Source organism: Tachyglossus aculeatus, chromosome 12 (assembly GCF_015852505.1).
Source record: "Tachyglossus aculeatus isolate mTacAcu1 chromosome 12, mTacAcu1.pri, whole genome shotgun sequence".
In the NCBI taxonomy this organism is placed as follows: Eukaryota; Metazoa; Chordata; class Mammalia; order Monotremata; family Tachyglossidae; genus Tachyglossus; species Tachyglossus aculeatus.
The window spans coordinates 12556680-12574274 of record NC_052077.1 but is presented as its reverse complement, the minus strand read 5'-3'; the positions used below and the strand labels follow the sequence as shown (position 1 = coordinate 12574274).

Here is a 17595-nt window from a genome sequence, read left to right as displayed (position 1 = left end):
TCCATCGTCCACTGTTCATCCTGAAACCATTGCCAATTGTTGCTTTCACAGGATGTAATAATAATAATTGTGGTATTCGTTAAATGCTTACTATGTGCCAGACACCTAAGTGCTGGTGTGAATGAGCAAATTGGGTTGGACATAGTCCCTGTCCCATGTGGGGCTCACAGTCTCAACCCCCATTTTACAAATGAGGTAACAGGCACGGAGAAGTAAACTGACTTGCCCAAGGTCACACAGCAGACAAGTGGCAGAGCTGAGAGGTCCCCCACCCAGAAGACTCCAAAAACTTACCCCTGTTGCTACCTTCTAACTATACTTTTTTAGCATTCATCTCTCCCACTAGATTGTAAACTCCTTGAGGGCATGGGTTATGTCTACTATTATGTCCTGCCATGCTTTTATTTCAGTGCTTAGCACAGAGTAAATGCTTAAGCTCATTGTGAGCAGGAATGTCATTATTCATTGTTGTATTGTACTTTCCCAAGCACTTAGTACAGTGCTCTGGACACGGTAAGCACTCATTAAATACAATTCAATGAATGAATACTACTGATTGACTAAACAGCAGTGATTAGGATGTGGAGCAGAAACCTTATTAAACTGCCCTAATGCAATACAGATTATCTCGAGACTGAATTTTCCAAGGCTGATTCAGCAATCATGTTCCGATTCAAATACTTTTTTTTTTTGTAATCAGATGGCTCCACTTGTCTTTCTCTAGGCCTTCCCAGGAACACACCAGAATTCTGCTAGGACCAAACTCAGACTAACGTCTCCCAGCCTCTACCTAGTTATTCATTCAATCATATTTATTGAGCGCTTACTGTGCGCAGAGCACTTATAGCTGACACCAGGCGTTTAAGAGACCAGAGTTAATTGATACAGCATAAAACATTCATTTCCAAAACCAGTTTACTATCCACCACAGACCCTCGGCAACATAACTATATTAGGTCATAATTGTAAGCTCCCTGAAGCCAGGAGCCTGTTGGTCTACTTTTCTTTTCCCTAATGGCATTAGTTAAGCGCCTATGTGCCAAGCACTGTATTAAGCGCTGGGATAGTTACAACGTAGCCTCTGTCCCACATAAGGCTCACAATCTTAACCCCATTTTACAGATGAGGTAGCAGACACAGAGAAGTTAAGTTTCTTGCCCAAAGTCACACAGCAGACAAGGGGTGGAGCCGGGATTAGAACTCACATCCTCTGATTCCCAAGGCCTTGCTCTTTCTACCAGGTCAAACTGTTTCTCATTCTCCTAGTGTATGCTCCCAAGCACTTAGCTTAGCACTCTGCACATAATGGGTATAGTTGAGTGCTTTTTAATTCATCCTTGTTGTTTTTCCACAGACTTTCTTTATCAATTTCTCCTAGAATATGACCGTTTTAAGGAAGTAGCATGGTCTACTGGATAGATCATTTTGCCTGGGAGTCAGAAGGGCCTGGGTTCTAAGCACAACTCCATCACTTGTCCACTGTGTGACCTGGGGTAAGTAACTTAACTTCTCTGGGCCTCAGTTACCTCATCTGTAAAATGGGGAATAATACCATGAGCCCCATATGGGACATGGACTGTGTCCTACCTGATTAGCTTACATCTACCCCAGAGCTTAGTACAGAGCCCGGCAAATAGTAAGCACTTATATACCATTAAAATAAAGATCAAAAAGTTACCTTCATCCTTCTCCCAACTGATTTACTGTGCTAGTCCCAAACGGTAGCAATCATTTCATTATACAATGGAAGCTTTTGCCACCCTATGTGAATGACAAATCTCTGATAGCTACCACAAAAGGCATTATAAAGTTTCAATGCAGAAAATAAAACCAGTGCTGATTATATTGCCTCTACGCTTCTCTTAGTGACTCCTATAAAACCAGGCAAACACCCTGTCCATTCTAACCCTGAGGTGCTAAAAAAATCACTGTGGCTGACCAGACTTTGCATTCTTCCCTTCCTAACCCTCTAAGGGTCTCTCTGGTCTCAAATGATACAATTCTATGAACTGAGAATGGACCTGTCCAGTTATAAGGTGGGACCTACTTCAAACCTTGCTTTTCCAGGAACAGGTTATGCCCCAGGAAGGAGTTCAACTGTTTTTTAAAGGATAGAAAAAAAACCAACAAAAAACAAATCAGAGCTAACATCACTTTGGGATTGCCCACCAAACATGATTCGTTAACCATCCACTGTAAACTTCCAACTCTGCAGTCTCTTTGATCACCATTATTACACCAGTGTAATGGAACATTCCTATTTATAGTAACACCACATGATATGGTACCCTCGATTCTTTTAATACATAAGCCAGAACGGACTTTTATCCATATATAAACTATTTGCTTTAAACAATGATGCACAAAAATACATGCCGCAATAGCTCATCCATCTAATTGATCTAAATAGCATCAATCGTTGACATATTTGCCAAGTGAGTGATTCTGACAGGGCAAAATTGGCCACCTTTAGTTTCCTAGTTTTCATACCAAGCACTTAGTAATAATAATTATGGCACTTGTTAAGCGCTTACTATGTGCAAGTACAGTGCTCTGCATACAGTAAGCGCTCAATAAATCTGACAATGAATATAAAACACCTATCTGTCCAAAAATACCATTATTAGACAGTTAAGGCAGGTATTTCTGAGAATTCAGACCATGCAGTACTTGGCAATCAATGTAAAAGCATATCCCAAAAATCCATAGAAAATACTGAGCACCTTTCCATCATAAAGTTCACACAGGTGAAAAAAAACAACATTATGTGGCCTGGCAGAGATAATTGAATTCTGATTATATCATAAATGGATGTTTACAGTCTGACTGTTCAAATATCACCATCATCTATCTTTCATTACTCCTAAAATCCTGGACTTGTTTTTCTCACTCTGTCAACAAAAAGATAATTATTTGTGAACCACTCACTCAGATGAAAAATAGAAACCATGGGTAAAGTGGTACTTGGTCTTCTACTTCTGTTCAAATGCAATTCAAAAGTGATTCATTGACCATGCTGATTATATTGCCTTTAAACTTCTCTTAGTGACTCTGTATCCTTATCATTTATAAACAAAATGGTGTCACATTTCAAACACACCTCAAATAGTTGAAACCTTGTACAGCTAATTTTGTTCAGTGATATTGCAAGAATCAAATTTTAAATACTGCCAATGAGGTCAGTTCAAACTGAAGCCCTTCTGCCATAATGGAAATGCAAAAGTGATTACTTATGATTCCGTAATAACTAGTTGCATTCTAAATAGAGAAGATCACGTACATTACTCAATTCAGAGTCATAAGACCAGGAAGGAAAACACTACCTTTTTACATTAATGGGGTAAAACATTAATATAAGGGGGTTTCTTGTCTACACTTCAAAGATGGTATCTTGGTAAGAAAAGCTAGTAGAGGAGTAGGGAAATAGTAAAAATGTTTTTGGGTCAAATTTACAGTACTGTACATATATCTTCATGATCTTTTCATTTTTTTATTGGTTAGAAGTCATTTATTGTAGATACAGGAGAAAGAGGGAAAGCAGATGTGTCAAATTTATCACTGGGTTAACAAAATGAAATACAGTGACATGATGTGACAGATGTTATATTCAGCCACAATAGATAGTATCAGTGAACAGGCTCACACTGAAAATATTCAGTGACTTGCCCTGGGATTCCTAAACTTACACAAGGTAGCAGTCATAGCTATGACGTCAAAGAAAAACTGACTTTGAAGGGGAGAAAATTCTATTGGATGATTAATTTCCCCCCCGCCTCCCCCCCCACTCAGCTGGCATAATGTGTTTTTATACTTTACATTTATCCCTACCAAAGACAAGTTTGTAATTTATGCTGTGTATACTTGATATTTAAGTGAACAAAGGATTTAGAGGTTCCCGGAAGGAGGCATAGCTACATGTACATTTTAACTAGTTCATTTACAATTGTATCATGTACAAAAAAAGTATGGAGTCCATATTAAATCTGCAAAAATCATGAGATCCTCCATATTAGATTTGAAGGCAAACAAACTGTTCGGTAGAGAGCCAACACGACCAAATTCCTACTTAAAGCAGAGTTCTAAACTCTTCTTGTGTTTCAGGAGTAAAGAGTGTGGGACAACTGATGGATGGAGAAAATCACGGACAGCGTGGCTAATCTCAAAGACTGGAGTTTTTGAGCTACATAAATCAGAGCGACTTTTTGAATAGCCTCATAAAACACAATGTCATTACCATTCCACTCACGACGTCCGGGTTCTTCCTCCGGCATACAGATCATTAGGAAACTTCTAAGCAATCAAGTAATGTGAATCTGATGAAATTACTCAATCAATGCACAGGCTCATAGTAGCGGTATAATATAGAATTGCAGAGCTTTGATATGTCAAAAAAAAGAACACCAACCCTTTCTTTGAGGGGGCAAGGAACATAACAAGAAAGGTGATTCATTTCAACAGTTTCCCAGGAATACTTAATGCAGTCTCTCTAAACTGCCTTTTATATTCTAATATCCAATATAAAAAATTAAGCACGAGATGTGTATTAGTACCATCCCCTCACAGCACTCAGATTTACAGCCACAAAGGTTCCGCAAAGTATCTAGCATGATAAATCAGAATGTGAAAACAGGGTAATTAAAGGATTATACTTTAAGGGGATAAAAATGTACTACCATTCCACGTTAATAAAATATTTCAAATAATCAGAATTTGCTAATTCAACCTGTCCATCTTCGATTGTGGCAATCTAATGAGCTAATATTTACAAATTTATGTCACCATTTTAAGTATCTGAATGACTTATTAAATAGCATGCATACAGTTAAGTAAGATGAGTTCACACAGATTCACTTCACTGGAGCTCACAATAACTTAAGAGATCCATGCAGAGAAATTAAAAAAAAATGCTCCCTGCCTTTCTACTATATCATGTTTAGTATATCTTCTGATGCTTCCTGTGTATTAAGCATATTAATCACACAAACACAAATGTGTCCACATCCTCACTCTGCTGAGTGGAAATATTTCCTTTCCCATCTGTTTTCTCCTTTAAATTCCCAGGTATTTCAACAAAATCTCCTTAAAAATAAAATGAACCAGTGACTCTGATAGGTTACATGGCTTTGAACATAGCTTTGAACATATTTTTAATTCAATTAAGAAACTAAACTCGGTGTACAATCCGTACTACCCGAACTCCACGTCCAAGTTTAGGGGCTGGCTTCTTTTCCTCAAACTGTTGCTAAGGGCTGTGGTTACTTTTAACCTTGGAATTGCACACAAATTAACCTCATTTACTAACGCATTTAGCTTTTTCAAAAAAAAATTGGAGTCTTTTTTCCAGCACATAAAAGAATGCAAACTTTGTGAAACAACAATCAATTTGCCAGCTTCATGGCGATGCAAAACCGTCTATGAAAAGGCTAATACCCCTGTCAGACGCGCTAATTCTCTTTCAAGTCAAATGGTCTCAGAAGCATCCAGGTTGGTATTTTTCTTTTTGGCAGATCTAGCAGACTTGGCATCCCACGGCCAAAGCAACAGCCCGGCCGGGCTTGCCAACCCTAAATAATTTCCCTGCACCTGCCCCCAGCTTCTGTCTCCCCTTCCCACTGCCCTTCCCCCATCCATGAAACCCCAAGTTCAAGCCAGAAGGCGGCAGATCCAGGACTGGACATTCATTCTCTTTGGAAACTAAGCCTCAGATAGCCCGGCCCATCACTGAGCTCATGGCGTGACTGACGGCATGACCGGGGAGAGGATACGTTGGCACTGAGGAGGGCATGGCACAGTAATTCTCACGGTCTCTCCGCCTCGACCCTGCCGTACCGTCCCCATCCCACCCCGGCAATCAGGTCTGAAATAGACGGGAGCCCGTCCACTTCGGCCGTCTCAAAATCTGCAACCAAATGCTAGTCGGTGTGCGATTTGCTTTAGAACAAACCCTTGAATTGACATGGAACTGTCATTTTCCAAAGCGCTTTCACATCACTGATCCTCACAACGTCCCTCTGAGGTCGGTAGAGCACGTATTATTCATCCCCATTCAATGGATGTGCAAACTAAGCCACAGAGAGGTCAAGAGATTTGTCCTGGATCACACAGCAGGTCAATGGCCTAACAGACACAAATGCAGCTCTCTCGACTCCCGGATCCACGTTTCTTCCACTAGACAACACTGCCTCCTTGATGAACAGGAACAGATCTTCATACAGATCAGGGTGGTTCCTAGCAGGACAACCGTCGGTGTGAAGTTGGAGTCAGCTTTGTGTAGCGGTCATTCTATGTACTGGATCATGTGAAATCTGTTCTGTGGTATGGTCTGTGTGGAGTCTGCTCAGCACACTGATCGGGAGAGTCCACTCTGTGTTGGTCAGTAAAGATTTTTCTCTTTCTACTGGTCAGCACGGAGTCCACTTGTATCCTGATGGCTCAGTGTAACGGTCAGTGTGGAATCCATGCTGTTTAATGGTCACTACGTACTGGGCAGTGTGAAGTCCGCTCAGTTCACTGGTCAGCAGAGAGGCCAATTTGTGTACCGATCAGGATGAAGTCTGCTCAGCACACCGGTTAGTGGCAAGTCCTCTCTCTTTACTGGTCACTGTGAAGTCTGCTCAGTGGGGAGTCCACACTGTGCAATGGTCACTCTGTGTACTGTTCAGCGTGGAGTCTGCTCTGTTTGGTCAGCGTGAGGTTCATTGAGTGCATTGATCAATAATAATGATAATTATTACGGTATTTGTTAAGGGTTTACTTTACGCCAAGTACTCTGGAGTAGATACAAGGTAATCAGGTTGTCCCACGTGGGGCTCACAGTCTTGATCCCCATTTTGCACACGAGAAAACTGAGGCCCAGAGAAGTTAAGGGACCGGCCCAAGGCCACACAGCTGACAAGTGGCAGAGTGAGGATTAGAACCCATAACCTTCTGACTATATAGACAATATAGAGCTGTTTGGTGGTCCGGTCAGTGGTGAGGTGGAACCGACAGAGTCCAGCCAGGGTAGAAAGGAGGTGGTGAACTGGGTCCGGACGAGAAGAAGGGGCTACCCCGCGGAAAAGGCGGATCTCCCCAGAGAAACACCGTGGCTCAGTGGAAAGAGCCCGGGTTTGGGAGTCAGAGGTTATGGGTTCTAATCCCGGCTCCTCCACTTGTCAGCTGCGTGACTTTGGGCAAGTCACTTAACTTCTCTGTGCCTCAATGACCTCATCTGTAAAATGAGGGTTAAGGCTGTGGGCCCCTTATGGGACAACCTGATCACCTTACATTCCTCCAGCAATTAGAACAGTACTTTGCAGCAGTAAGCCCTTAACAAATACCATCATTATTATTACCATTATTTTTATCTTTACGGGCCTCGCCTCCAGCCGAGCCCCCAGAGCCGCGGGGAAACCGTCCCCCCGCCCCAACCTCTGCAGCACTGGTCATTGCGAAGTCAGCTCAGTGCTTGGCACATAGTAGGCGCTTAACGGACACCATCGTCATTATTATTATCATCATCATCACAGTAACAGTAGCTCTGGGTACCGCTTGGTGGGGGTCTTTGTGGAGGGACACCCCCCCAACCCCATTCATTCATTCAATCGCATTTGATGAGCGCAGAGCACTGTATTAAGCGCTAGGGAAGTACAAATGGACAACACAGAGAGACGGTCCCTCCCCAACAACGGGCTCGCAGGCTCCGGGATGGATGGCTGGGCCCCCCAGGGTGGTGCGGACCCCCGGCTCCCTCCCTCCCCCGGGAGCGCGGCTCCACCAAGGCACAAAGGACACTCCTCCCCGCTGGAAAGGAGCCCCCCAACCCCAAGGGATGGGCCCACGTCGGGGGAGATCCAGGGCCCCCCCAGCGCCCTCCCCCTGCCCGGGATGCGTAGTGGCCGCCTCCTCCTCCCCGCCCTCCCGGCTTACCGATGTGGATGATGGAGTCTGCGGCGGCGGCGGGCCAGGAGCGAGCCCACCAGACGGACACCACCAAGATGACGGGGAAAACTTCCATCTCCTCCGGGGGTGGTGGGGGGGGGGGGCTCCCGCCCTCTGGCCTTGGCTCAGTTTGGGGGGGCCCGGGCCGCCCCTAGCATCGCATCCCTTCTCCCGGCCAGTCCCAGCCGGGGCCCCCCGGACCCTCCCTTCGGAGGGGACCCCGTTTTCCGCCGAAAAATCCCCTCCGCGCCCCCCGGGAAAGTGAACTTCAAGGGATGACGGAGGGCGAGGCCGGGAGCCGGTCCTGGACCCCGAGGGGGCCCAAATCCGCACGAGGGGGGCAGCCCAACTTGCTGGGAATGTCAAGGGATGGGAGTGGGAATGGGAATGAGCGGGGCTGGTCCGCAGGATGCTCCCGAGCCGCCTGTCCGGAGCGTTGGATGGAGGGAGGGAGGGATGGAGGGATGGAAAGGGAGAGGGAGCCGGATTTTTTCAGCCCCAGCCAGCGAGCACGTTGCCTGGAAATGAATCTCCAAGGAAGAGGGACGAGGCTCCCAGCCGGAGACGAGGAAAAAAAAGAAAAAAGCGGGCAGAGTCTGGAGGCAGGCCGACTCTCTAATAGCCGCCTCCTCCCCCTGTCTGCAGGAGCGCTGGGTACCAGCAGCAGCAGCAGCAGCAGCAACAGCGAGCTCGGCTCCGAGTCGACAGGAGGAGGAGATGCAGGAGGAGGGGAGCGAGCAGTGGCCAACGATTCACAAAATGCTTTTTCTTTTTCCCCTCCCTCCCCCCGACCTGCGGAAATCCAGCCCGCTCATTTAACCTTGCCAGGGTTCCCGCGCCATCTCTGCTCCCCCGCCTGGCATCGCCAACCAAAAAGAAAAAAAAAAAAAAGGGGGCCACCTGGTCACTCGGGGAGCCCGAGACCTAGAAAACGCTTAATAGGATTTCGGTGACCAAGTTTCCGAGGCCGGTTCCCTCTTCTTGCTTCCCCCAAACTGCCCCTCCCAACCCCGGGGCTCGGTGGTGAAGGGGAATCTTCCAATAGTCCTGAAATAATAATAATGATAGCATTTATTAAGCGCTTACTATGTGCAGAGCACTGTTCTAAGCGCTGGGGTAGATATAAGGTTGTCCCACGTGGGGCTCACAGACTTAATCCCCGTTTTACAGATGAGATAAGCGAGGCACAGAGAAGTGAAGTGACTTGCCCAAAGTCACACAGCTGTCAAGAGGCAGAGTCGGGATTTGACTCCGGGAATAAAGGTCTAACAAAGCAGGATATTATGAATGAATTGATTCCCAGCCTCTACATGTCAATGAAGCAGTGGGGCCTAATGGATAGAACAGAGGCCTGGAAGTAAGAAGGATCTGGGTTCTAATTTCAGCTCTGCAGTGTGACTTCTGGGAAGCCCGGGCTCTTTCCACTAAGCCACGCTGCTTCTCTTTATCCTGGAATGGGGATTGCCTGAAAATCCACCTGAAATAAATCACATCCCACGCCCCCCACTTAATTAGAGGGGAAGTCAATTTGATCCCAAACACCTTTACTCCACCCCGGGAGAGGGGATGGTCTCCCTGAAGCCAGTCTTGGTTCCTGCACAACTGGACACAGCTGTAGGGACAGTGGTAGTCTCATTCATTCACTCATTGGATCTTATTTATTGAGCGCTGACTCTGTGCAGAACACTGTACTGAGCGCTTGGCAAGTTCAAGTCGGCAACATATAGAGACGGTCCCTGCCCAACAACCGGCTCACAGTCTAGAAGGGGGAGACAGACAACAAAACAAAACATGCATGGCTCAGTAGAAAGAGCACGGGCTTTGGAGTCAGCGGTCATGGGTTCAAATCCCAGCTCCGCCGACTGTCAGCTGTGTGACTTTGGGCAAGTCACTTCACTTCTCTGTGCCTCAGTTACCTCATCTGTAAAATGGGGATTAAGACTGTGAGCCCCCCGTGGGACAACCGACCTTGTAACCTCCCCACCGCTTAGAACAGTGCTTTGCACATAGTAAGTGTTTATTAAATACCATTAAAAAAGGTAGACAGGTGTCTAAACCGTCAAAATTGAATTATAGCTAGATGTATATCATTAATAAAATAAATATAGTATATAGGTACAAGTAAAATAGAGTAATAAATCTGTACAAATATATACAAGTGCTGTGGGGAGGGGTAGAAGGTAGGGCAGAGAGGGGATGGGGAGAAGGAGAGGAAAAAGGGGGCTCAGGCTGGGAAGGCCTCCTGGAGGAGGTGAGATCTCAGTAGTGCTCCCAAATTCCTGTCCCCTGTTCCCCAATCGATCAATCAATAGTATTGATGGGGCGCTTACTGTGTGCAGAGCACTGTTCTAAGCTCTTGGGAGAGAATACAATACCACATTATTAGTGGACACGTTTCCTTCCCATAATGACCTTACAGTCTAAAAGGGGAGATGGGCATTAATATAAATACATGCATAATTCATAATATATAATTTAAACGGGGAGGTGGACGTTAATATAAATACATATATAATTCATAATATGTAATTTAAGCATACGTCCCCGGCTGCTACCCGTGTCAGAGTCCTGCACCCATTCCGGATTTACACCCGGCATTGAACGTAGTTAGCCATCTGATGTAAGATATGGACACCTATACCACTCTCTTGAGGTGCCTGGACAGGTGCTCACTCTGCTTGATTTGGGCAGTGTTTTGGGGGGCATTTACTGGCGTGCAGTAAATGAATATTGAGGTCAGTAAGAAAGGACTCATAATTGTCATGCCAATCCTCAGTGGTGCTATGTAAATCCAGCCCGCCGCTCCAGGTCCCCACACCTTTTAGCTTTCCTGTCCTCCCTGCACCACCTGGAAACCCTGAATTTTTTCTACACTTCCAGCTCTGCCAGCTAAGTGGCCCCCATCTTCAGAGTTGTACGATTGATGGTGATAACTGACTCATAATGGGGACAGGGTGTAATTATTTCACTGCTAAACATGCCAAAGCGGAGAGCAGTCACTTGCAAAAAAAAACCCCCCAAAAAACAAAACACGGGATGAGTGTTTGATCCCTGGCCCAGAACGGGATGCAGGTTTAAAATGCAAAGGAGTGAAACTAAAATGCCGGCATGACGTGTGATTTAGAGTATTAAAGGATCTCAAGATCTTTGATGAACATGTCTTAAACCCACTTGAAAACCAGATGCATTACCACTCCCACTGTTCTCAAGAGTTGCACAAAGCATAAGTAGTTTGCCCAAGCCACACATTGTTTATAATAATACTAATGGCATTTGTTAAGTGCTTACTATGTGCAAAGCACTATTCTAAGCGCTGGGGGGGATACAAGGTGATGAGGTTGTCCCACATGGGGCTCACAGTCGTAATCCTCATTTTTACAGATGAGGTAAGTGAGGCTCAGAGAAGTTAAGTAACTTGCTCAAGGTCACACAGCAGACATGTGGCAGACCCAGGATTCGAATCCATGACCTCTGACTCCAAAAAGCCTGTGCTCTTTCCACTGAGCCACGCTGCTTCTGTTTATGTCTAAACAGATCAAGAACATTTGGGGGGTTGTTTTCAGTTCTGAATAGGATATACTGATGCTCAGACCAAACACCAGGGAGACCTCTTTGGCAGGTATGACCTCCTTTTCAGGATTTCTGAGGCCCCCGGCCTTGTTCCTCATCCGGATGATGCGCGGTGGAAGTGAATCAAACTGGTGGAAGTGAGTCAAACTGGGAAGGGAGGGGGAAAGGCTCTTGTGGAGCAAGTTTTAGGGGCTGTTAAAGTGGACCTAGACCCCAAGTCACTCTTTCAAGCCCCACCCGGCTCCACCACATGTCTGCTGTGTGACCTTGGGCAAGTCACTTCACTTCTCTGAGCCTCAGTTACCTCATCTGTAAAATGGGGATTAAGACTGTGAGCCCTATGTGGGGCAACCTGATCACCTTGTATCTTCCCCAGCGCTTAGAACAGTGCTTTGCACATAGTAAGCAGTTAACAAATGTCATCATCATCATCATTATTATTATTAAGTAGCAGCATGGCTCAGTGGAAAGAGCCCGGGCTTTGGAGTCAGAGGTCATGGGTTCGAATCCCGGCTCCGCCACGTCTGCTGTGTGACTTTGGGCAAGTCACTTATCTGAGCTTCAGTTACCTCATCTGTAAAATGGGGATGCGTTCATTCATTCATTCAATCGTATTTATTGAGCGCTTACTGTGAGCAGAGCACTGGACTAAGCGCATGGAAAGTACAAGTTGGCAACATATAGAGACGGTCCCTACCCAACAGTGGGCTCACAGTCTAGAAGGGGAAGACAGAGAACAAAACAAAACATATTAACAAGTGTGAGCCCCAGGTGGGACAACCTGATCACACTGTATCCCCCCAGCGCTTAGAACAGTGCTTTGCACGTAATAAGTGCTTAACAAATGCTATTATTATTATTATTATTATTATTATTATTATTATTATTACTATTATTATGTAGCACCACCTCCAGTGGGATTTCCCTGTCTCTTCCCCTACCCCCTTCTTGGACCAAAGCCTCCTTGGATAACGTGGTGGCCACTGATGGATCAGGTCCAATGCCTTGGGCAATCTTTGCATCCAGGCAGATGCAGGGGATCAGTTTCCCCAGGCAACAGCTATCATCCGCCAAGCTAGCTCTCTTCCTCCCTTCAAGGCCCTACTGAGAGTTCATCTCCTCCAGGAGGCCTTCCCAGACTGAGCCCCCTCCTTCTTCTCCCCATTCTCCCCCTCCCCATCCCCCCTGCCTTACCTCCTTCCCCTCCCCACAGCACCTGTATATATGTATATATGTTTGTACGTATTTATGACTCTATTTTATTTGTACATATTCTATTTATTTTATTTTGTTAGTATGTTTTGTTTTGTTCTCTGTCTCCCGCTTCTAGACTGTGAGCCGGCTGTTGGGTAGGGACCGTCTCTATGTGTTGCCAACTTGTACTTCCCAAGCGCTTAGTACAGTGCTCTGCACACAGTAAGCGCTCAATAAATACGATTGAATGAATGAATGAATGAATGAATGAATGAATCACACACTCTTGAGTTTAGAAGGGGAATCAGGGGAGCCCACAAGGGAGCAATTTTTATAGCACAAGACTGTAGCGCCACCTACTGGGATCGACCTGCTGTCTCCATCTCAGGAATCAAGAACCCCCCTCAATAGCCGGAAAACTAGGCTGGTAAAATTAGAAAACATGTAGGAGCTGCTCATTTTCTGAATTTTTTTTTTCAATCTGCCCCCTATCTTGCACCGTATCTTCACTTTCACCCTTGGTGATGTTTGAGATGCTACCTGGCATCACACCCCAGCAGCAAATCAATGCACCTGATGATCATCTAGGTGAAACATATCAATCAATCAATCGTATTTATTGAGTGCTTACTGTGTGCAGAGCACTGTACTAAGCGCTTTGGAAGTACAAGTTGGCAACATATAGGGACAGTCCTTACCCAACAGTGGGCTCACAGTCTAAAAGGGGGAGACAGAGAACAAAACCAAACATAAAATAAAATAGAATAGATATGTATAAGTAAAATAAATAAATAAAAAGTAATAAATATGTACAAACATGTACATAATATGTACAATATGTACAAATATATACATAAATATGTATACAGCACCTGTATACAGGTGCTGCAGGGAAGGGAAGGAGGTAAGATGGGGGGATAGCCAGAGCTATCAATATAACTTTCATTTGTCTAGTGTGTGCAATTCCAAAATGTAACCTGGCTTATTATAAATGGAGAAATTAGGTTTTTTTCCCCTGTGAGCCCACTGTTGGGTAGGTACCATCTCTATATGTTACCAACTTGTACTTCCCAAGCACTTAGTACAGTATTCTGCACACAGTAAGTGCTCAATAAATACGATTGATTGAATGAATGAATACCTTTCATCATATCTCTTTTTGATTACAAAACTGTGGCATTGGAGCCTAAAATATAAACACTAGCTTTTCCTTGAGCAAAAGGGAATGTAATGAGAGTTAGCCTTTCTAGTGGTAAATGCAAACTCATCTGAGGAATTTGGGGAACTAAAGTACTGCTTAAGCATTATTACTTTTTCACAAAGCAAAATAGCAGAGGTCAGGAGAAATGTTAATTTGTTTCTTTTGGGGGCAGGCAAGTGGCTCTGCTCTTTAATGATGCACTAGGCATAGAAGAAATGAAATGGAACCTTTAGAAACGTGATGATTTTCTAATTCTCACTTCAGCTAATGTTGTAATATGGATGCTATCTTTTTTTTATTATTTTAGCACCTTGGAAATTCTCTCTGGATGATCATTCGTGGGGGGACATGGCCCAGGTGTGTCCAAGCTGGCTTCTCCCATTTGGCCAGTGATTTTCAGAGTTCCACTTGCTATCTGAAGAGCCACTGAAGGGACCTGCTCCTGACTGCAGTGGTGGCCACCGCTTCCTCCTGTGTGGCTGCGGGTGAAAGAGGATGACACTCTACCTCACTTCACTAGATTATAAGCTCATTGCGGGCAGGGAATGTGCCCGTTATATTGTTGTATTTTAATCTCCTGAGCACTTAATCCAGTGCGCTGCACATGGTAAGCGCTCAATAAATATGACTGACAGGATAGTGGTGGTGGAAGAGAATGGCAGGGAGAGGTATCCATTGGGTGAATGGCTACTTCTCCCTGCAATTTTATCCCTTTCCCCCTTTTTCCCCACCTATCCTTCTTTGTGTTTTTTTTTTCCTCAGTCTTACCAAAACCATATCTCCTCCAAGAGGCTTTCCCTGGCTAATCCCTCATTTCCCCACTTTATTTGCCCTCCCTGCTGGGCCATCTGTGCATTAAATAGGGGGTTTGACCCCTTAAGCACAGGACTTGGCTACATATCCTTACAATCTGCCACTTCCCCTATCTGTATTTCACATCCTCCTCTCCCACTAGATTGTAAGGTCCTTGAGAGCAGGGATCATGCCCACCAATTTTATTTTACTGTGCTCTCCCAGGTGCTTAGTAGAGTGTTCTGTACATCGTGAGCACTCAAAGCCTCATCTGTTTTCTCTGATTTCTGGACCCTTGTTCTTTCCTGCCACTGTCTCTGGGGCTACCTCCTCCTTGCTCCCTTGTCCTCTGCTGTCCCTTCTATCCAGCTCTCCAGGCCCTAACTGGGATCCACTCCCCTCACCTCTACCTGGGGTGAGCTTCAATAGGCAGCTCTGGCTCTTCAGCTCCATTCCAGTTTCCCCTTCATTGTCAAAAACTGCCAAGAGCGTTGAGCCATTAGAGTTCCATCGGTTTTCAAGCTGAGCTGGAACCCAATTACAGCAATCAGCTATGTCCATCCAGCAGCTGGACAGTGGGACTAAGTGATGATGTAGGAAGCAGTACGAGCTGGTGGAAACCTAAGAGTCAGAGGACCTGGGTTCTAATCCTGACTCTGCCACTTGTCTGCTGTGTGGCCTTGGGCAAGTGACTTAACTTCTTAGTGCCTCAGTTCCCTCATCTGCAAAATGGGGATTCAGTACCTGTTCTCCCTCCTACTTAGGCTGCAATCCCCATGTGGAATCTGATTATCTTGTACTTGGCACATAGTAAGCACTTAAATACCACAGGTATTATTATTATTATTACTACTACCGAATGGTCCCCGCGGAGGCTGGCCCCTCCCTACCTTTCTTGCTGTCTCTTCAAAGAACCAACCATATTTTCACTGATTTCATGTGTTTCCTTTCCAGTTGACCCAGGTTTAATTTTTCCCTGGGTTGAATTTTTTTTAATGGTATTCATTAATGGTATTCATAATGGTATCATTAAGAGTTAATATATGCTAAGCACTGGGATAGATAAAAGGTAATCAAATCAATCCAAGTTCCCATCTCTCATGGGCACACTACCTCTTAGTTGCCTGTATGTGTAGCTCCAAACCATTTGAAAAACCCTACATGAGGTCCTAGCTAGCTGGAGTTTTACCATATTTACTCTTTTTTTTTAACATTTTTGTTGTTACAATAGCCCACAACTAACTCGCTTACAATAATTTGCTTTTTTTCCCCCCAGTTCATCTGACTTGGACAGTTATGGAGGGGCTAAAGAGCACTAAAACGATCATTGATAACCTGCAGCTGGATCCTGTTGGAAAGCAATTTGAATCCTGGAACATTATTTTGCGATTCAGATCTTTCCGCGGGAACATTAATATTGCATGAATGACGGTTCCTCCAGGCATATGCTATTTCCACAACAAAATTAAATGTTTAGAGTCCTTCAAGTGTTAAAGACCTGCACGTTGCCCAGTCCCTGGGATGGGGCTTCCCAGATAAGTCCATCTGCTGGGATATTCTGGCTCTGGCTATACCCAATACGTGGCTTTCAGCAGGCAAACCCAGATAATTCCCAAATAACCCAAAGAACGTAATATCATGAGGCCATGGCCTTACTGGGTCAGCTCCACAGTCCAACCAGACCAGGAATCTGTCTCTGATGGGTGCCGCGGGAATGTTGAAAGAACATAATAGGTGACCGCTCTCCCAGGAATCCGTCCTCATGGCAATGGAGGCACGGTATTTGTTAAGCACTTACTATATGCCACACACTGTACTAAACCCTGGAGAAGAAGCAAGATAATCAGGTGGGACAGAGACCATGGGGCTTACAGGCCATGTTGGAGGGAGAACAGGTACTGAATCTTCATTTTACAGATGAAGAAACTGAGGCAGAGAAAAGTTAAGTGCCTTGCCCAAAATCACACAGCAAGAAATTGACAGAGGCAGGATTAGAATCCAGGTCTTCTGACTCCCAGATCTGTGACCTTTCAACCATCAGTCAATCAGTGGTATTTATTAAGTGCTTACTGTGTGCACAGCACTGTTCTGAGCGCTTGGGAAAGTACAATGTAACAAAGATCGTAGACATATCCCTTGCCTACAAGAAGCTTACGGTGTGGAGGAGATTTCCCGCTAGCCATGCTGCTTCTCAGAGTATGTATTAAGCACCTTCGTGTGTGAGGCATTAAACACTGGTCCTTTCCCCTCAGAGGGGTTCACAATCCCAGAATAAGAGTTGGAAGGAGTTTGGCAACAGACACATAAGGAACGATGAAAGAAGAAATTACCAAAACAACATACCAGTACCCTGGGTGTGTGCATCCTGTCTCTGTTGCATTGTTTCATCATTTCTTGGTTTTCCACCATCATGTTCTTTTCACCTTTGGATAGTCCTGAGATTATCCTGACAATCCTGACGAGTCCTAACAATCTCTACAAATCTGGCTTTTGGGGTGTTGAGGTGAGATGCAATTGTGAGACGCCCTTTTGAAGAGAAAGATGAGATTTAACCTGCAGGAATGGGAGAGGGGTTTCAATTGCAGGGATTTATGGAACAGAGGGGCCAAAGTGGGAAGCTGGAAGACGTGGACCAAAGCAAGCAGTGATGACATTGACTTGATGGGATAGAGGAAGTCAGGGGAGTTCTAGCAGGGAATACAAGCTCTTGAAGTCCACACAATCCTTTGAAGCTCTATATTGTCCTGCTACATTGCAGCTCCACTATCTTCCCGCTCTCAGGCCCTTCAACAGAAACAGCTGGCGGTGGAGTTTTCCCTACGTACATTCATTTGAGCCGAGTCTCAACAACTGTCAAATCAACACGTTTAACGAAATGGTTTTTTTAATGTCGTCTGTTCCCGAGAAAAGCATTTCTC

General features: G+C 45.0%; 1 protein-coding gene across 2 annotated transcripts in view; it reads right to left on the bottom strand.

The window, feature by feature from the left end:
• The window catches only part of GRID2 (glutamate ionotropic receptor delta type subunit 2), a 924709-nt gene extending 916118 nt beyond the window's left edge, over positions 1-8591 (bottom strand). Inside the window, exon 1 of one of the 2 annotated variants that reach the window (XM_038755327.1) lies at positions 7909-8591. In XM_038755327.1, the coding sequence (XP_038611255.1) occupies positions 7909-7996 (88 nt within the window). In that variant the 5' untranslated portion in view covers positions 7997-8591. The remainder of the gene's footprint in view (positions 1-7908) is intronic. The other variant, XM_038755326.1, reaches the window with a different exon arrangement.
• Positions 8592-17595: the final 9004 nt, after the last annotated feature.